At 36.3% G+C, this 22,172-nt stretch overlaps 1 protein-coding gene across 1 annotated transcript; it reads left to right on the top strand.

Moving 5' to 3' along the window:
- Positions 1–17,415: 17,415 nt before the first annotated feature.
- SPAM1 (sperm adhesion molecule 1) lies at positions 17,416–21,764 on the top strand. The gene is made up of 3 exons (XM_019750027.3): positions 17,416–18,530; positions 19,015–19,104; positions 21,294–21,764. Exons 1-3 carry the CDS (start codon positions 17,577–17,579, stop codon positions 21,762–21,764), a joined length of 1,515 nt encoding a protein of 504 aa, XP_019605586.3. The 5' UTR covers positions 17,416–17,576.
- Positions 21,765–22,172: the final 408 nt, after the last annotated feature.

Genomic DNA, 22,172 nt, shown 5'->3' with positions numbered 1-22,172 from the left:
AATAATGGAGACTTCCCGATTTTGCCAAAATTGGAATATAAAAGGGGGCAGAGTTGAGGTGTGGAAAAATCTCTGTCCCTTCTGGTAATACCCCATGTCATATCATAGTTCAGTTGCTTCCAGAGCTGAACTTGACTGCAGACACCAATGCTACAAGACAGTCTAGATTTAACAAACCTCTGGTTTGACACTTTGGTTCCAGCCACATTCCTCTGGGAACTTTCTAGAATTCTCTCTCTAGGATTTTAAAATTTTATTCTAAATCTTTGAAGAGAGCTAGACATATCTCACAAGCTAGGCTTTTGATGAAACAGATCTCTTGAGCTGAAACATACACCTAGCTTCACTGCAGTTAGGTGTATTATTTCCCTCACCTGAACTGTTAACTGAAGCCCTCCAGGACTTAGTCAATGGAGTAGATACAGTGCTGATTTCTGAACCCAATGGATTCAACTTAAATTTCGTTAAACCGAGGTCAAAAAAAGTTGAGTGACATTTGTAAAATAGGGACAATACTTGTGCCCACCTTATTATTAGGATTAAATGTGTTAAAACATTGTACAGATTGTCTGAGAGAGAGAAGGGAGGAAAGGAGAGGGAAGGAAGTAAAGGAAACAAATTAAAGTCAGTGATTATTCAACTCTCTTCTAAGATTTGGGACCAAGGCTGGACTCAAGCTAGTGTCCTTTGTCCTTTGTTTCCTCACTGTGTCTTTTATCGCAGATGTGTAGATACACTATTTTGGGATCCAGACTTCATTCATTTTCCATTGTATTGTTTAAGAAAGTTATGTAACGAATCACTATTGGTAAAGATAGAAAGTGTCAGGGAAGAATAAATTTTCCACTACCTTTCTAGGTTCTTCTGGTTGGTCTAAGAACTAAATTTACATGAGACAGATTAATAGGTGAAAGTCAAATTTAATTACATATGTACATAGAGGGGTTCCATAGGAATATGGGGTCAAGGATAAATTATGCAGTTGATGCTTATACGCCATCTTGAGCTAAGCAGAAGGAGGTAGGGTTTGGGACTTCAAAGTGGAGAAGAGCAATTCACACGGAGATGGAACAGCAAATGTTTGGTAAGTAAGTGTTTTCTGGGTGATGCAGAGACAATGGGACACAGAGTAGACATGCATTTCTAGTCCCTTCAGAGTAACCCACCACACCTGGTCCATATTCTTTGTAGATACATCTGGTGATAGCTCTATTCTAACAATAGGCCCTTTATTTAAATTCTTATATTCAGTTAAGGGGAAGGTAACAATAAATATTTCCTAAGTCCTCTGTTTCTTAAAAATAATCAGTCTAAATTAATCCTCACACCAAAGAGACATAATTTGAGGTGGCATATTTTGCTCCCCCATGGTTCCACCTTTGAAACTTCTCCTAGAAGTTTTACAGTCCAGAAGCTGAGTTTGTAGGTTTTCCCATCTCATTGAACCAGTTAGTGCTGAAAGTAAGTCAGTTTAGTTAAATTCATTTTAGGAGATGGTGGTGTAGGTGGGGTTCCACAGTTAGGCCTTTATTATGTAAGCAAGCAACCAGGTATTTAATAAGAGGCATTTCTATGGAAACAAAAGAAAAATAAAAGTCAATGGTTGGAGCAAAGTATATACCAGTTGGGCCTTGGCAGTAGACAGTCAAGAAGTATTCTAGATGTCAGAGCGGAAGCACATTTTGCAGTTTGGAATGTCTTTGATGCCACTGAGTGTTCAGGTAAACTCTGAGTGGCTTACACAGCAGGCATGAAGATTGTCTAAAGATAGGCTTTTGTGGTGATCTCTCAAGTTTATAACAGGCAGTTCAGCTTCAGTCTGTAAGGCTTTAGGAAAAGGACAGCTTTAGTTCTCCAAGATTCCAAGTCAAAAATAGGAGAAAAATTGGATACGTTAGTTGGATAGTTGTAGTCAAATATTTGAGGACACTAAAAGCATTCAGGATCCAGTCCAGTTTACAGATGAAAAACAAGACCTCATAGGCTATTAACAGAAATATAATCTAATATCCACAAGTGTGTATTATACTTTCTATGAAACACACTTTTCTTTCTCTCAAAAATCACTCCAAATTTTTTTTATCAAGGATAGACAAATTAAGACTGATTTATTTGCACAACAAATCTATTTTCAAAAAAAAAATTGACCTGATTACACCAATGCAGCCAGAATAGCATTTGATCACATAGGCTCTTTTAAATTTGCGTTGCTGAAACATTCCGTACAGAATCTCCAGGCTGAACTTTTGACATTGTCTCGAAGCTAAGAAGCCAAGCCAAATTATTGCCATCAGACTTCGCTTATAATACGTTTAGATTTGGGTTAATTCCTCTCTCCTCCAGGTCTCCAAAATATGCTGAGGTTCTTGTGCCTGCCAGGAGAGACCTTCATTACCGGCCTGGTAACGCTGCTGGGATCCCTGTAAGCTACATAGTAGGCCCATTTTTCCAAGGGGGCTTTACGGGCTTCTATAAAGTCAAACTTACTTCCTTAAAACTGTTGGTATCTTGAGTCTATGCATGTCTCTTTCAAACATTACGTTCCACTCCAAGTCTTGGTAATGTAACCAATGTTTCTAATTTCTGCTGTTACAAGGAGAATAGATTCTAAGGATGTGAATATCTATATTGCCATGAAAATAAGAATACTCACTAACAGTTTCCAAATTCTGGATGGATCAGATAAGGGGATAAAGATAAATGTTTCAACTCTGCTTAAAAAAATATAATTTACCAAATTATAGTAGTTCATATGTCATTTAGGAAGAAGAAAATTTCCTTACATCTGGAAAACAAAGATTAAAAAATCAGTAATGTTACAAATAAAAAGCCATAAAAATTTAATCACCTTCATTAGTTCACTTAATCCTGTGTAATTAATTATTTCATTTAGAATTTGATTTTTGGAAAGTTTGTCAAAAAGTGAGTTTGTAACACACGTTTAGGATCATAGGTCACTGAAACAATACTTAGTTATACATTTCACCAGGTGGCAATTAAAGACTTCTCAGGTAAACATAGAAAGTTAAACAGTTGTAAGTGAAAGTTAGCTCTCAATATTAAGACCTGATGAAGACATTTTGCATCACCATTGGTAAGACACAAAATTTTCCCTTTCAGGAAGATAACTTTAAAACGTAAAGAAAACCTTTTACAATCTATTATCAAAGGCGGATAAAAGCCGAAGAAAACTTTGTCCTTAGCAGATAAAAGAAAATTAAGTTTCAGTTTTACCTAAGTACACCATTGGTATTAAAAGTTATCTTTTAAAACCCTCGTAATAACAATTCAACTTTCGCCAGCTTGATTACACAAGGTAAAGTTCTTTCTCTCTTTTTTTCCTCTCTTCTTATTCTGAGAAAACCAAGACAAAATTACTTTAATTTGCTTTAAACGAAATGTATCTCCGTTCCTCATATCATTTTTTTCTTTTTGGCCGAAACATCCTACTTTCCTTGTATACAGAATTCTTTACCTTATTCATTTTTAGTGGCTTTAATCTCACATATGTTAATTATAATTTTTAACCGATAGAAAACTTAGCTAAGCAGTAAACAATTATGAACTGTCTTTTACATTACATTTTGTGGCTTGGTAAATTTTCATATACATTTTATAATTTTTAGGAATACATGTCCTTTTTATTAATACAATCTTTTAATGTAACACAGATGTTCATTAACAGACTAAAATTATCTTTAGTTCCTCTGTGATAGGAAGCCAAAAGTAGATGAATCTATGTTCAATGATTAAGTTTTTATTATTTTATCTTATTTGGAAATTAGCTAGATGTTCAATAAATTTCCATCATTTAACTTAGCAAAACTCTAAAGTCTTAAGTTATCAGAAGATTTTGGAAGCTTCTTTTAAGTACATATATCTTAAATTATAATTATTGTACCTAAATACTATTGCCCTATTTACGCTTATTTAATTTACTTGGGTTTTTATAAACAATTATGTATATGTTACTTATGATAATTTTACCATACCAAGTCATTTTTCTTGCTGACAAATTTTATAACAGAGATAACATGAATTTATTTGACTTGTAGTAAACCTAGGTAGTATGAAAGTATTACATTAAATGTGGATAACTCTAAAGATAGGGCTGTTTTAATTAAACCAATAAACCCAAACCAACTTTAGTACTAAATATTTTCCAAGATCTCGTGAACATGAACTTCATTTGGATTAGTTTTATTATATTTCTTAATTTTATAAGTGCTTAGTGTAAGCCAATTAAATAGAGCTTTTTATAAATTAATTTTGCCAATGCCATTCAGAGGTAGAAAATACCATACACATATATACAGACACACATACACACAAATGTAAACAAAGACTTTTCAGCTTTGGTTTAAAATTTTTAGTCATGAGATGGGGACAATAATACAAAATTCACTAGTTTATAAATAACAGTTGGAATAGATTAAGTTTCTCAGCTTAGATAGCTAAGGCTAAAAATATTTGTGGAGAAGACTTGTATTTGTATTTATCCTTAATAAACAATTTTAAGGAAGCTGCAGGAAAGATTTAGGCAAGGGAGACTTCCAGCATTTTGTAATTATAAAAATTATAAATTATTAAAATTTTCTTTTCTTCATCCCTTGATTTCAGGTTCTACTGATTGAATTAACCAGGCTCAGTCTCAGGCTACTGTGGGCTAAGTTTACATACCTGATTTTGTACAGATTTACAAGACAAAGACACTTATCTCTGTTACTTGAACTTTGGCTTCTAGCTGATCTATTTCTGATTAATTCCCTGTTTCCCTGAAAATAAGACCTACCCGGACAATCAGCTCAAATGTCTTTTGGAGCAAAAATTGATACAAGACCCGGTATTGCACTATATTATATTATATTATATTATATTATATTATATTATATTAAAAACTGGGTCTTATATTATAGTAAAATAAGACCCGGTCTTATATTAATTTTTGCTCCAAAAGACGCATTAGAGCTGATTGTCTGGCTAGGTCTTATTTTTGGGGAAACATGATTGCAGGAGGGCTTGGGGGACTGCTGAGGAGATAGGACAGTTTTGAAAAAGGGGAATTTATGTTAGAGTTTTGCTTTAAGTTTAATTCCTCTTTTTGCATCTTAGGCTAGCTGTTGTACTTTATTGTATGAGAGCCCTCCTCTTCTTTTTTTTTTTTTTTCCCCCTTTCAAACATAGTCAATTCAAAAAGGGTCCACTAGCTGGCCGTTGATGAGTGGAATCTATTTAATAGCAATTCTAACCAAGAACTTTTTTATGACTTTACCAAGGACACAAGTATTCCACATAAAAGAGGGCAAAGAGTTCAGTTTTCACAAGATCCAGAAGCTTTACTCCCAGAGTTAGCCTAGAAAGCATAGACCTTTGTTATCATAGATGGAGACAACAAAAGCCCCTTATAGACTGGGACTTTTTATGACAAATTCCCCTGATAACTGGCATGACCAGACAAAGAGACAAGATGCCAATTACAAGCCCAGGTTGTTACCTGTTCTTCTGACCAACTGTCAACAGTAGAGTGGAATTTCAGTCATTTGATTGGCTGCCCAATGCATGCTGGTATGTGCACCTCTTGGATGGCAGAAACCACAGAGAATATTCTCACTGGTCCAAAAGACAAGCTTTCAAGACATAGAACTACACATATGACATAACATACAGGGACAAAGAAGAACAGTGACCATCTGTAGGAGAAAATGTATCTACAAAATGAAGAGTACTCTATCAAATTTACCAGAGCCACTAAAGCCCAAAAAATTAGTTCCACAGATATTTTCTTATGCTAATTTAAATTTAGAAAAAGAAGAAGAAGAAAAAAATGATTTTCACTCTGTTAGCATCCAACAGACCCTGCAGGCAGATATCCAAGAGGCTGACATGGTAAGAACGCTTACTTTCTATCAGCATTTTGGGTCAAATGTCCCAGGATCTCTCGGTTGCAGCAGCCACAAAGCAAGCAGCATGCAGCTAGCTAAGTGTGCTCCATGGTAGGTGCCAACTGACAGGGAGGTAGAAATTTTCCTTTACCCTTCCAGGTTCTTCTGGCTGATCTAAGAATTAAATTGACATGAGACAGATTAATAGAAGAAAGTCAAATTTAATTACATATGTCCGTAGAAGGGTTCCAGAAGAATAAGGACAAATTATGCAGTTGACGCTTATATGCCATCTTGAGCTAAACAGAAGCAGGTAGGGTTTGGGACTTCAAAGTAGAGAAGAGCAATTCACATGGAGATAGAAAAGCAAATGTTTGGTAACTAAGTGTTTACTGGGTGATGTAAACACTGATCTCTAGATACTTCCGAATTTCCCACCACACTGGGCCCAAATTCTTTGTAGATATATCTGGTGATAACTCTATTCTGACAATAGGCCCTCTATTTAAATTCTTATATTCAGTTAAGGGGAAGGTAACAAGAAAATTTTCCCAATTTATGTTTCTTAAAAAAATCAGTCTAAATTAATTCTCATGACAAAGAGACATAATTTGGGGTGGCACATTTTGCTCCCCCACAGTTCCATCTTTGAAACTTTTCCTAGAAGTTTTACAGTCCGGAAGCTGAGTTTGTAGGTTTTTCCATCTCATTGAACCAGTTAGTGCTGAAAGTAAGTCAGTTTAGTTAAATTCATTTCAGGAAGTGGTGGTGCAGGTGGGGTTCTAGAGTGAGGCCTTTATTATGTAAGCAAGCAACCAGGTATTTAATAAGAGGCATTTCTATGGAAACAAAAGAAAAATAGAGGTCAATGGTTGGAGCAAAGTATATACCAGTTGGGCCTTGGCAGTAGACAGTCAAGATGTTCTAGATGGTGGAGTCGAAGCATCTTTTGCAGTTTGGAATGTCTCTGATGTCTCTCAGTGTTCAGGTAAACTCTGAGTGGCTTACACAGTAGGCATGAAGATTGTCTAAAGGTAGGCTTTTGTGGTAATCTCTCAAGTTTATAACAGGCAGTTCAGCGTCAGTCTGTATCTAATATCCACAAGTGTGAATTATACTTTCTATGAAACATACTTTTCTTTCAAAAATCGCTCCAAATTTTTCATCAAGGATAGAGAAATTAAGACTAATTTATTTGCACAACAAATCTGTTTTTTTTTTTTTTTTTTTAATTAACCTGATTACATCAGTGCAGCCAGAATACCATTTGATCACATAGACTCTTTCAAATCTGCTTTGCTGAAACTTTTCATATAGAATCTCCAGGCTGAACTTTTAACAGTATCTCGAAGCTAAGAAGCCAAGCCAAATTTTTGCCATCAGACTTCACTTAAAATTCGTTTAGATTTGGGTTAATTCCTCTCTTGTTCAGGTCCCCAAAATACACTGAGTTTCTTGTGCCTGCCAGGAGAGACCTTCATTACTGGCCTGGTAATGTTGCTGGGATCCCTGTAAGCTACGTATCAGGCCTGTTTTTCCAGGACGGCTTGGTTGGCTTCTGTAAAGTCAAACTTACTTCCTTAAAGCTGTTGGTATGTTGAGTCTATGCATGTCTCTCTCAAACATGACATTCCACTCGAGGTGTTGGTAATGTAACCTATGTTTCTGACTACTTAGGATCTGTGATATAGAAAGTTAGTAAATGTGAATACAGCCTTTCCATTGTCAGAGTCAAAACTGAGTAAGCTAAGTCAAACTTAAAATGTAATCACCATGCTAACACATTTAATCATTTGGAGTAAATGCACAACAAAACTAAAATTCTGTGAAAATAATTGGTAAAAGAGGTCACCATTCTGCTAAAGTTATCTAAACTAAAAACAGCAGATGGTTTAGGGGTAAGAGTACTGCAATGGGGTCTCATTAAATTCATACCTTTGAAGATACTAAACGTAAGCTTTAATTCATTTTTTTTTCAAATGAATTTAATTCTCATAGCAAAGTATGACAGTTAATTATACAAGCAAAAAGGTGTCCATCATCTACATACTGTAGTAGACAATTAAAACATTCCAATCTCCTTTTTCAGAAAATGTCCTGTGTTTGTTTCATATTTTCATCTCCATAATGATAGTGATTTGTCCACTAGAGGCCTTGAGTTTCAGAATTATCTAGAATGGGTTTTCTAGCCTTGGGATGGTGGGCAGGTGATTTAATTATTTCGAATGCTTATTTCTTCATTTGAAAACTAAGGATGGTAATTCTTACCCCAGAGTGTCACTGAGACCTTTTCAATGTCATAATTAATTGTTTACTGAAAGTCTTTGGATGACTTCATAATCAATTGTTGATTGTCTGATTTTAGAGATTTGTTTAAAATAGCTTGCCTGTAAACAATGTCTCTTAAGGACATTTTAATGAAAGCCTTGCTGTGCTCTTGTAACACTTAAAATATAACAAATTCTGCACATTTGGTTAAAACAATTTAAGCCATCAATAAATATTACCTTATCTTGGATTTTTAAAACTGTAGCTATTGCATGTTAAGAATTAAAAGCAAATAAGCCATACACTATTGAATAAACGAAAATTTTTTTTGTCAAAACCATATACATTTATTAAGTAGCTACAGTACATTAGATGCAACTTTAAGAGACTCACTACCCTGTAATTACATTGACAAGTGTGCATGTACTTTGAAGATTCTTTTCTTTTTTTCTTTCTTTCTCTCTCTCTCTCTCTCCCTCCCTCCCTCCCTCCCTTCTTCCCTCCCTCCCTCCCTCCTTTCTTTCCTTCCTCCCCTTCCTTCCTCTTCCTCCTCCTCCTTTTTCTTTCTTTTTTTTTTTTTTTTTGGAAAAAGAATAGGTTTTATAAATCTTGTCTCCAACCCCCAACCTCATAGTAGGTCCAATCTCTTTAAAAATTCAGAAGCAGAACACTCCCCAATCTTAACTAATATTCCTGAATATTTTCACAGCTGACTTACCCATCCATGCAGAGTTCCTTCCTTTCCTGTACCTTTGGTTGAGTTGGTGAGCTTCAGGGACACTTCTGTCCTGTCATAAACTAGCCAGGTTCTTAGTTGCCCATCACTCTAACACTGAGTTCCTACATCTCTTGTCTCAGGTGAGGGTTGTAGGGAAACTCTTATTTTCCTCTGTTCTGAGTGGGAAGACAAACACAGCTGCCTGCCCTTCTTATCTACAGGGGTAAATGTGCTCAGGTTTTCGTGGAGTAGTGTAGATGGGCAGAGATAACTGTGAATAATAGTGCATCTTCAGAATGCCACTAGAAGGTCGATGCAGTTAATCGTTCTTTATCCAAAATATATGTGATGTGCTACACGTATTATTTTAACAATAACGATAATAATGGTTATTAATAATTACTTATGTCTTAGAGATGTAATAAACATGCTAATGGCCAAAGTAAGTTTGGTACTGAGAAATAATCTTGTTAACTATGGTTTCTTTGATTTCTGGTAACTGCTATTTGTCCTCTTTTGTGAATTAGAAGCAGAACCAGCCTATTTTGCTAAACTAGTATATAATTTGGTGAGTATTTATTTCATTTCCACCAGAACAATTGCTAATGACTCTCATATTTACATTAAAAAAATAATAATAAATTTCCTAGAGAAGCTTTAATGATAGCAGGTCTATGAATCATTAAATGGTCTTGGGCTTTGCCTCTTTTTTCATGCTTTTTACAGAAGAGGGTAAATATTACCCTCAAGGAATAATATTATTATTAATAATAATTACAACAGGCACAACTTGCCTTTATTTAGTATTTATTATGTGCCGAGTGTAAGGAAGGAAAAAGAACTTTCCTTCACTTCCTTAGGTTCTGCGGCTGGAGCCTATGAATTGAACTGACACAAGACAGATGAACAGGAGAAAAACTACAATGTTTTTACATGAACACAAGGGCCTTCATAGGAAAAATGAAGACACAAAGAGGTGGTTAGGAAAGTCCAAGAACTTATAAATCTTTTTAACCAAGAATGATAAATTGTGAAGAAGTGACAATACAAAAGAAAAGGGGTTGAAGTTTCTAGGGGCAATAAATTGTGGAAGAGTGACTAGTAATTATATGAGGGAAACTAATGGAAAACAAAAGTGTTATTTTAGTAGCTTTGTTGGTACAGATCCTTCTCAGAGTCAACTCTCGGTCTCCAGTGATAAGATGTTCTTCGTTTCCTGGTACAGGGAGTGTACCTTTCCCATAGAAATCTTATGTCCTACTTTAGGCAGAAAGGAGGAGGTCAGAGACCCCTTCCTGGATTTACTGTCATTTGCTTAATCCCCTTTAGCTGAAAATAATCAACATGCCAAAATGGCATATTTTGGGGTAATGTTCTGAACCCCTGCACAGGCATTGCATTAAGTGATTTGTGTACATTTCATTAAAATTTCACAACAGACCTACGAGATACATTTCATTAAAATTTCACAACAGACCTATTATTATCCACGTTCTTTTAATTAAAAAAACAACAACAAAAAACAAAAAGCCCAGAATAAAATGCAGTACAGTTAAATAGTTCAGGCAAGGTCACTTTGCTACTCAGCTAGGCTAGATCCCAGGCCTGTTGGCTTTCCTCCGGAACTAACTAACTTGGTTAATTTAGTAGTTTGGTCATTTACAGACATTACTTTAAGGAGTCCTCAGACAGGTGAGAATTCTATTCTGATTGCTGAAGAGATTAAAGGGGTTTAACAACTTGCCCAAGGCCATGGAATTAGAAAGTGGCTGCATTTAGGATTCAAATTCAGGTGTGTCAGACTCCAGATCTTTTGTGTATTGAAGTGGTTTGATCCATTCCACAGTAAAAAAATAAAAATGCATGTTCCATTGTGACCCAGTGCATACATATATAAATACATAACTGATAGGAAAGTTTCACATAATAATACTCTCCCTTACTACATGTGATGGCATGTTGGTGTTTCCTATCCTATTGTATTATGCTATCCTATCCTATCCTATCCTATCCTATCCTATCCTATCCTATCCTATCCTATCCATCTCCCATTCCACTCTATTACAGTCTATTTTACTTATTAATTTTAAAATGTTCATTACAACCAATGAAATCAATTTTATGGTCCACATCACTTTCTTGGATAATTGTGTTTACAATTACCCTCCATTTTTGCCTGAAATGCATAGGACTACCTAGGTGGTATTTAGCTTTTGCCCTGAAATGCTCTTTGTAATTAGATTTTGGCCAGAGATTATGTCAGTGTGGAGGGGCTGGCTGAATTCTCCTGCAGAAGAGGTTAGGGGCCCTATTTTCTTTAACTAGAAGCATCTGATCTTCCTTGAAGCCAAACTCCAGCACCTGCTGATTTATAGCAAAAGGTAATTTAATTGTAAAAACAACTTTTTCTGCATTCCTACAATTTGAAGTGAATCTTTCTAGGTCTGACTGTTCCTCTTCCTCTCTCTCCTTTTTCATTGACCACATTCTTGCAAGGAGACTTGGATTACTGCTGTTACACCCAAACTTCTCTGTATTGTATAAGAAGAATAACAATATCCATGATAAGTATTTATTTGGTGTTCTTGGAGTAGGAATTTTTCTAGTGATACCCCTAATCTAATTACATATATTGGCTTTTATGGCTTGTATAGGTCAGAAACAATACTCTCCACACCTTATTAGAGCTGTCTTTCTTATAATGTGGGGTAAATGCAAATGAAGCATAATAAGCAAGATTTAATAATATAGATAGTCCAGGAGACATACCACGGCACTTCAGATTTAGAGGCTCATAGATTGCATATCACACATCAACTCACCATTCCTGGGTATTAGAGTGATCTAGGCATTACCCATACATTTTTAAAGAGTTAAGTGACACCTGAAGATTAAATAATTTTAATCCTTACCTGTTGAATCATAGAGCTAAAAACAGAAATAAAGCCTCAATCCTTTTCTGGATCTGGTCTCCAAATCCCTTTAGCCATGAGATGGGGCCATGAAATGGAAGAGTAAGGTAGAAAGAAAAAGGTTAAAAGTGAATGTAAGAAGAAGAGAGAAAAAAGACACTGTAAAGGGAGACACTTCTGCTAGGTGGCCCAAGTATTCTAATCTTGGACTGTATTACACTATTAGCTTAAGAAATGGTGGCAATTCGGTGGCAGTTCTGAGAACATCAGATTAGGTTAGAATTAGTGATCTTTAAAGTCTGTGCTAATTATAACCTAAAATATATCTTACTTTCTATAGAATAATGTAAAGTCAAAAGTAGCTATTGTTACTTAAGGTTGATAATTGTCACCTCTTCAACTCTTTATCTTCTGTTTAAGATACAATGAACCCCAATGAACTGGGTTTTATACAATAGATAAACTTTGGGAGAATGGTAGGAGATTTAAAGTAATTTATTAAAACTGGGTAAAGGAAAAAAAATTGATGAAAAGATTAATTGATGGATAGATAGATTCACTTATTCACCCATTCAATTAAGTTCTTATGGACCACCTACTATGTACCAGGTATAGCACTTGGAGTTTGGGTCACAATAGTAAGCTTACAGTCTAATGAAGGAGACAATCGTATTTCAAATTTGAACACACACTGTGAGTGGTGCTAAAACATAAGTACAATTTTAATAAGAGCCTTAAAGTAGCCTTGGTGGCAATCAGAGATTAACACTTCAATAGTCAGAGTTTCTGTCAAGGCTGCCCAGCGGGAGCAGTCACTCAGAGATATATCTCTGGGTTCAGAATAGAAACTAAAAAAAATCTAGAACAAAGAGATTCACATCAGAGGTGCAAGGCGGGATCAGTGGAATGGGATATTTATTATGTCCATAATAACGTGTAACCACAAAACCCTTCTTCTTCAAAGAAATAGGAACTTTCACATGGATAATAAAAGACTGGGGCTTTATTTTTCTTTGCATCCTGGCTAAAAAGCTGACCTCGACTGAGTTGCCACACATTCCTCAGAAGCAGAGAAAGATGAATATGCTGGGGAAACATTTGGTTGCTTGAGATTTCAGCCATAGTTTTGCTTTCACAAAATGCGCATTCTCCAGGTTGACTGCAGGACAGGGCCTTTAAGGAAGATATATATTAAATCACTTAAAACTCTGACAAGATTTTTGAACCCGTTTTCTATTCTAAGGGAAAAAAAATCAGTCTGCATCCTACCTGCTCGTTTAGAGGCCTTATTATCTCTACAGGATCCAGATACCTTAAATAGATAAGAGAAAATACTAGTTGCATTATCTTTTGAAGCTGAGCTCCTATCGTTTTCTTTAACGGCATTTATCTTCAGCATGATTTAATGTGATTAGTTATATTTGATGCAGTTGGGTCCCTATCATCTTTGGACTAAAGCAATTTATGAACAGTTAGGTTTTTTTCTGTTTGTGTTAGACTGCAGTGGCCATTTGTATCGTTGGTACGATCCCCTGTGTAGAAAAAGTAGCTATGACTGACAATTCAGAGAAATAAAAACCAAAGTTATCTGACTGGTCAAAGGAAGAGAAACATCAGTTATTTCTACTAGAAGAACATTTGCAAACCCATAGGCCAAGTTCTGGCTATTACACTTTTGTGAACTTGTGCAAGGCATTCGTGATAATGGAGGGGTTCATTGTTCTTCTTAAACTTTGACGTGTTTGGTACTGACTGAGCCCTTTTGCCTCTTCGTGCTGAGTCACTGTACAAGGATTGGTCCCAGGTTGATGGTGGATGGATGCTGGCGTGACTGCGAGCCAGGCATCATTGAGCTCAGTATGGGGTTTAACCAGTGGCATTGCAAAGAGCATTTTATGACCGATGGCTGTCAAGTCTTGCCCTCTTCCCATCCTTGTCACCATTTTACTCTCCGACTTACTGACACTACTTCTATCTTGCCTCTCTCTAATTGCATCTTGTATAGAGTGGTTGTGATGGTCATTCTGAAACACATCTGATTATGTCACTACCCTAACCAAACGCTCTTTGGGGCCAGGGACCCCTGATGGACAGTCCCCAGTTCTGTGGGCTGACACCCTCCACCCCCCAATGTTTAAACACTGCCAACATTTAAATGTGCAGAGATTCTTGTCCATATTTAAAATGGGTATTTCCACATTTAGAAAACTGACATTAAAAATGAGAAGATTTGGCATCATTCCAAATAACTCGCGCCAACGAGCCGGTCTTCTTTGAGACAAGGTATGGCCTTGGCCATAGTTCATACATCTTGCCTCTCTCAGGCATTTTGTTCCCTGCCCAAGGGCTGCAGTCAGAATGCTTTGGTATGGCATCTGAGCCTCCTCATTGGTTGTCAACAGTGTCTTTCGTTTTCAGCCCCTCCCACTTCTCCCATGCTCGATTATTGACTACATCACTGCAAATACTACGCTTCTGTGTCAAATCCCTGCCTCTGTTCCCAGACCCTACTCCTACTTGGGTTTGTCCAACTTTAGCATCATTCTCTGTCTGGAGCCATGTCTCATCTACCCAGGTGTCTTTGATTTTTGGGCTCTCATGGTGCCTTAGGCATATCCTAAAACACTACTCTTGTGCTGTTCACCTCTGGCCATTAATCTCTGCATTTCTTACATCTGTCAGCAAGTATGTGCAGTTTTCCTTTTTTTTTTTTTTTTTTTAAATTATCAGTGCTTGTCACAGTACTTGACATACTATAGGGGTTCAGGGAGTGTTGGATGAATGAGTGTCTGATTTAATTACTTTTAGGCAATAAGACACCCAATGGATTGAGAGAAGCTTAGGGCTATTAAGGTGACAGCCAATCCAAATATACTCTTTGTTATATTTGTGAAACTCTGGTCTTATGCTAGTTAGTTACTCCACATGGGTCTCTGAAGTGAATATTGAGAATCCCTAAGATTCTGCTAACAGCTTAAATGGAATTCATTTAATGCTTTAACTTTAGCCACAAACCTATGATCTGTGATTTCTGAATCTTGCCTTTGTACTTTAGATCTGAGAATGTTTCTCTCTTCCATCTCTCTTTTCCTTTCTTTCCTCTCAGTTACATATTAACACTTATTCATGAATCTCTTAACTGTCTGTCTGCCTAGAGAAATTAAATTCCTCTAGGGCCCTTACCTCTGGGACTGAAACCTGCATTCAGTTTCAAGTTCAAGCGAGTCTTCTTGGCCTCATGTGCTTTTGACTCTGTTCATGGCCTTGGCTTAGACAGATACCAATTGTTGTACTTTGTGTGAAACAGTGATATTTGAGGAGGTTATGTTGACAAGCATCAGGTAGCCTGGGGTGGAAGAATTTGCCTTTTCTCCTTAAACTCTGAAGTTCTCAGGAAGGCTTTATTCCATATAATGAGCCTGGAGGATGTGGGTTCTGGTTCTGACTCTGACACTGGTTTGATGTTTTCAGGTCAGTTTGGGTAAAAGAGTTACATTATGATACATATAAATAGTCCAGTCTTTCTCTTGAAGTTAAAACAAATTTGAGAAAAGAGACTTATAGAAACTACACTCCTTTCTTTTATCTGTGGCAATTATAAATTTCCTAAGGCCGCTGTAACAAATTGCCATAAATTAAAACAACAGAAATTTATCTTCTCACAGTTCTGAAGTCTAGAAGTTCTGAATCAAGGTGTCAACAAGGCCATGTTCCCTCTCAAGATTCCAGAAAAGAATCTTTCTTTGCCTATTCCTAGCTGGCTCCTGGCAATCCTTGATGTTCTTGGCTTGTATGTGCTTCACTTCAATCCCTGCTTCTATAGTCACACGCCCTTCTTCCCTGTACCTCTGAGTCTGTGTGTCCTCTCCTCCTCTTATATGGATACCGGTCATTGGACTTAGGGCCAACCCTAAATTCAGGATGATTTCATCTCAATATCCTTGTCTACTTACATCTGCAAAGACTCTATTTCCAAGTACAGTCACGTTCTGAGGTTTATGGTGGAAATAAATTTAGGGGAGGACACTGTCCAAACCATTAGAATGATTCTTCCTTTAAAGGTCAACAGCCTTATTACTTTTTAAAATTTGAAATTTACATTCACAATTTTCAAGAATAGAAGCGTTCATTCTTTTCTGAAGAGGTCTGTGGATAGAGATCTTCCCAATAGGCTCATTCTGCCCCATGTGTTTAGTATATAAAATGGTCATGTGGAAATTAAATGTGCATGTTAATTATTTCGATAAGCTTAGCCTACTCCTTCCTTGAGATAGAGAGACATCTAATCTTTCCTATATTCCATTTACTTCTCCTACTCCCTGCTGTTCAGACATTGGTATTGGTAGACGGTAGTTGAAAGGAATTAGTTCCCCCCCCCCCCTTATAGTACCTTAGGTGAAGAGTTCCTAGGTCCTGAATAAGGAAATTTATAAGGACTTAGACTATGACAAATGTTAGCACTTTTACAATATTCTAAATATTCAGGAGAAAATCCATTATCTTCAAAGCATGAGACTGTAATAGTTCTTAAGATTTTATTTTATTCTATCTATAGTGTTCTCTTTAGAATTAATTACTTTTTCAGCAATGGGAATGAATGCATAATTCACTATGGTAAGGACACACATTCCTGGGAAAAAAGGTACAATTCTTAAATGGTAACTTCACATAGCAGTATAGTACCAATCTAATGATGACAAAAGGATCTAGTTTCTTCCTAGGATCACAGAACATTTAAACATGTCTTCGTGTAGGAGATTTTTGCAAATACCAAATATTAAATAACACATAGCTTAATTTCTCATTCTCGGCTCATACCATTTCGTTGTACCACAAAACACTTCACATGTGACAATCAGAATGACAACACAACTCACTTAGAGATTATAAAAGACCAAAATCTGTATATTGCTTTTATTAAGGTAGGCCAGAACCAATCCTTTTAGTGGAGGATACAAAATCATAAAATTTTTTATTAACTTAAACATTAGAGTGAGTACGTTATTATTTTGAGATATGACAAAGCACTGTTCCAAATAGCACTTGAACTTGTCCCTCAGCAGGAGATTTTGGTTGATTCAATAGTTGCAAGAAAACTTTTAAGTTATCATCTCTGACAGAAGTGAATTTTGCCTTGTCGTCTACCTGTCCCCCTTTAAAAAAAGATGAAATCTCACAATTCTATGAGAGGTTGTTTTCGATTTTTGGCAGAGTGCTATAAAGTGATCTTTCAAGAAATAACAAACAAAAATGAGAGGTTCAACTTGGAAGTTATTTTTATTTAGCAGGCTTTTGCTAAGGCATTGCTTGGTACAGCATTCTGTACAACTGGGAAGGCAAAAAGATAATAGCATACACCTCTCTGTAGGGTCAGTAGTAATTTGGGAAAATGAGACAAATGTTACCTATTACAGGACTTATATCACATATAACAGGAAATAATTTTATTAATTCAAATATAAGAGTCCTTCATCTTTAAAAGTTAAATGAAACTCCCTGCCCTTCAAGTTGATAACTTGGTAAAGCTTACAAATTCCTGATACAGAAATGTAGTATAACAATACATTTTACATGTCCTTCTTTTTCAGTTATAGATGAAGCAACTTTCAAAACTTTCCTGAAACATGAAGCAGGAAGAATAATATTTAAAAGTAATATGATCATCATACCTCTTTATCCATCCAAGTGGCTTCATTCTACTATTCCCTCTTCTGTGCTTAAATCTTGCACCAAATATTGGATAAATCGAAGTGTGTAGGAAGACATAAGTGCTTTTCATAGCCATTACTCTTTGCAATGGAAGGGCTAAATTTCAAGCATGTTTTCTTTAGGAGCTTTGTTGGGTCCAGTGGAGCGTCCCAGGTTGTGTTCACCTTCCTTCTGATTCCATGTTGCTTGACTCTGGATTTCAGAGCCCCGCCTTATCTCCCCAATATTCCTTTTCTCTGGGCTTGGAATGCCCCAACTGAACCTTGTCCTAAGAAGTTTAACGTGACGCTAGATCTGAGACTCTTCTCTTTAATAGGAAATCCCCAAAAAGATGCCACAGGACAACCCGTGACCTTATTTTACGTTGATAGACTTGGCTTATATCCTCATATAGACAGACATGGCAAAGATGAGAATGGAGGACTCCCCCAGTTGGGTTCCTTACAAGGGCATTTGGACAAAGCTAAGGATGACATTGCCACTTACATGCCGGTAGACAACAAGGGCTTGGCTGTCATCGACTGGGAAGAATGGAGGCCTATCTGGGCGAGAAACTGGAAACCTAAAGATATTTATAGGAATCGGTCTATTCAGTTGGTTCAGCAACAAAATACACAACTTTCTGTCACAGAGGCCACCATTATAGCCAAAGAAAACTTTGAAACGGCAGGAAAACAGTTCATGCTAGACACTTTAAAATTGGGAAAACAACTTCGGCCAAAACACTTATGGGGTTATTATCTTTTTCCTGATTGTTACAATCACCATTATAATAAAGACGGTTACGATGGGCATTGCTTTAATATAGAAAAGAAAAGAAATGATGAGCTTAACTGGTTGTGGAATGAAAGCACTGCACTTTTCCCATCCGTTTATTTGAATACCTACCTAATGTCTAATGAACGAGCTGCACTCTTCGTCCGGAATCGTGTTCAAGAAGCTATTCGGGTTTCTAAAGTACCCAATCCTAACAATCCACTTCCGGTTTTTATATATACTCGTCCAGTTTTTACCGATGACTCTTCGAAATTCCTTAATCAGGTAAGTAAATCAGGGGATGAGGGCTATGAAATAGTGCCCACAAATGGTGTTTGGTGGAATTTAGCATCGTTTTTAAAGGGAGTGAAATTTAGCTTTTAATATCCTTGAGGAATATGCACAACGTGGTCCTGCATTATTATATGAATGTAAAATATGAATACATTTCATTTAAATGTAATTATATCATACATTGCTAAGGCAACCATGGAAAATTAGGTAGTATAGACAATGTATTAACTCGGTTCCTCTTTTTTTTTCTTTCATGGGGCTGCTCTCTTGTCGACAGACGTAATTAAAATAATAATAGAAATATCTGTATTGTTGTTATAGCAGAGCAGTGGTGGTATGATAGATAGAAATAAATAGTGGGGGAATATTTAAATTATTATTGTTGGGTCAGCACTCTTAGCTTTTAGCTTACTGTCCTATGTATAACACTTTCATTTTATTCCTATCTGTTAACTCTTTCTGTCACATTTGTCAGGATGACCTTGTGAATACACTTGGTGAAACTGTTGCTCTAGGTGCATCTGGAATTATAATGTGGGGAAGCCTCAATTTAAGTCAAAGTTTGGTAAGTTGAACTGATAGGACATAGATGAAAACATTTCTACTTTTAATATTCTAAAGGATTGTTGTGGTATTGAATGAAAAAATAAGTACTGTGCTTGGCACAGTAATAGGTGCACAGTTAATACTGGCTGAATCATGCTAGCGTTCATTTGTATGATTATGTCTCCAGGTAGAAAATTTTGTACTTGTTTTCTAGTGAGGACCAGAAATTCAGTGAGATTAAGTGAAATTCTGTAGGCTATGTGGCTTGCTAGAAACGTAGCAGCAAACAGAGCAAAGTTCTTTCACCATGGACCTACATTCTCAGAAGTAGAAATACAATGTATGTAAATCTATGATAATATGTCAGGTAGTGAGAAGATTGGCTGAGGGACTGGGTGAGTAGGATGGATAAGAGAAGTGGTTAAAATGCCTCCAAGGCTTTTGGCTTGAAGGAGTCACCTCTGAAATGGGAAAGATTTTAGGAGTATGGTGAGGGCTGAGCAGGGAAGAAAATAGGATTTTGGGGTTTGGGCAATTGGGAGTTAATTTTTGAAAACATTACTAACTTATTCAAAGCTTCCCTCAGGCAGGGGAAAAGGAACCCTTCTTTATTTTCCACAGGTTATATTTAATAGTGTCTAAGTAAAGTTTTAAGTAAAACTTATTTTATGAAGAAAAAATATCTTATTTTGGTCTGTATAGTATGAATTTTACTCATTCTCTCCTGATGAATTCTCTTTAGTTCAAAAAGCCTTTCACTATCACAACCTAATCCTTTTCTCTCTTCCTATATTTTCATCCTTGTTTAATTCTCCATGTCAGGTCTTTGTCTCCCATCTCTTCAATTCTCTTGACTCAAAGCAAGAGTAAAGCTATCACATGGCCACTGCTGAATTGGAGCTGAACTTTGCCTTCTCTAATGGCTATGGAAATACTAATGATGTAGGTGCCATGGAGAATGTCTAATGAAGTTCATGGCCTAGGAATCTTATCCTAGGACCCACAGGGAAGACCCTGTACTCTAAGATTAGAAGAGACCTTTGGATCCCTTCTCCTTCAGATAGATTAGCCATATTTTTACTTCCTTTGTAAAAGTACTTAATAGCAGTCACCTTCATGAAATTCTTTCCCAGTAATCTGAGCCCTTTTACCTGTTTGGTAGAATTCTATTGTCTTTGGCTTGATCACCAACAAAGAGAAATAACACAAAATATAAGTTCAGAGAAAGGTATATAGACCCCTTTTGCAAAATCTTTCATATGTCAGAAAATTATTTAAAAGTTGTAATTCACCTAAGTACATTCCTAATCTTTATTAGTTGTTTTCCCAGATCTATAAACTCCTTTCTCAAGGGTTCTATGATGGGTTATAATAGAACCATTTAAAAGTTCTCCATATTATTTCCTTTTTTTCTAAAGAACTGAGAACTCCACTCTTACTTTGATAAGAAATAAATTAGGCATTCCCCAATTAGTAGGATGATGTGACATGCTATTTAATTGTCACACTTTTTTTCACTTGCACTTTAATCTTAGATTCACATTCTTCTATCACGAATCTCAGATTTTCCTCAGTATTATTCATACAGGGACAATTCTTCAACTTTACTATAATGATTTTCTAGTTAATGTCACTGCCTTGGAATTGTCCCTTATGGAGTGTTGTATATACTTCTGCTACCTTTCCCAATTTATGAGCATTCTGAATACCAGTTGTATCATTACTTCCCCTTTTCCCTATGTCATTTGTAATCAGTAGAGTCATGGATTATTTGTTGTGTTTCCTGAGATTCATTGACAGCTTGAGAAACTGGTACTTGCAGGCTTACTTACTATGATTGGAATTGACTTAAAACAATTGTTATAAAATGTAAGCAAACCATTTCTTTCTAATTCCATTTTATTAGATCCAGTGGTGTGACAGAGTCAGCTCCTATGGGTCCCAGCTCATGAGACCTGATTGTTAAATATTTGGAAACTTTGTGAACTGGTTGTTCAACACAGCCATTATTAAAAATTAAATTATAAAAATTTAGGATAAAGTAGTGTCAAAAACAAAGCAATAAATACTCAAAATTTATCAGTTATTTACTTAATTCCTTGAGGTTATTTATTTATATCTATTGTATCCATAAAAGTGGAAGTGCTATGTAATGGTGTGCTAGTTCGTTGATACGGATCTTGATATGCTGACTTTGTTATTTCACAGGACTCCTGCACGAATCTACACAATTACATGAAGACTACATTGAATCCTTACATAATAAACCTCACCCTAGCAGCCAAAATATGTAGCCAAGTGTTTTGCCAGGAGCGAGGATATTGTGTAAGGAAAAACTGGGATTCATTTGACTATCTTCACCTGAACCCAATGAATTTTGCTATTGAAATTAGAGGTGATGGAAAATTCACAGTACGAGGGAAACCCACAGTTGAAGACCTGAAGCAATTTTCCGAAAAATTTAATTGCAGCTGTTATCCCGATGTCACCTGTGAGAAGAAAGTTGATTTAACAGACACTCGTACTATTCATGTATGCGCTACTGAAGATGCTTGTGTGAAGACCACTCTAAACTCAAACAATGAAATATTCCACTCAAGCACAAGTTTACTGCTCTTCTTTTTATTATTTTTAATTGTTTTTGAAAACGAATGCTGTGGCATACGAACAAGAATTTGAAAGTGTTGGAGAAGAACTTCCAGGGTGTCGTCAAAGAGATAATGTGTCCATGGCTTAGAGTGGTACACAGTCGTGATGGCCAAATGATGACTTTACAATAAAGACACTCTCAGAACTTGTGACCTGGCCTATGTTTTTTCTTGCACACACATCACAATATGATTTTTACCTCCCTATAAGGTAAGCATCATAAGGAAAGGTCTTTGGTCTGTTTTACTTGCTGCCATATCCACGGTATGATGAACAGCATCTGGGGACTTAGTAGGTGCCCAGTAAACATTTATTGAACAAATAAAAGTCAGTGGGGGAACCAGTAAAGAATTTTAAGTGTGGGAGTTGTAATGACCACTTTTCATAATCCAAGTCCTCTTGGCCCGTTTCCTTAGATCTGTCCTTCATTCTCCACTC

Source organism: Rhinolophus sinicus, chromosome 8, assembly GCF_057876585.1.
Source record: "Rhinolophus sinicus isolate RSI-liver-muscle chromosome 8, RSI-T2T, whole genome shotgun sequence".
Taxonomy (NCBI): Eukaryota; Metazoa; Chordata; class Mammalia; order Chiroptera; family Rhinolophidae; genus Rhinolophus; species Rhinolophus sinicus.
Note: the sequence above shows the minus strand (reverse complement) of the source record. Positions and strands in the feature narration are given on the sequence as shown.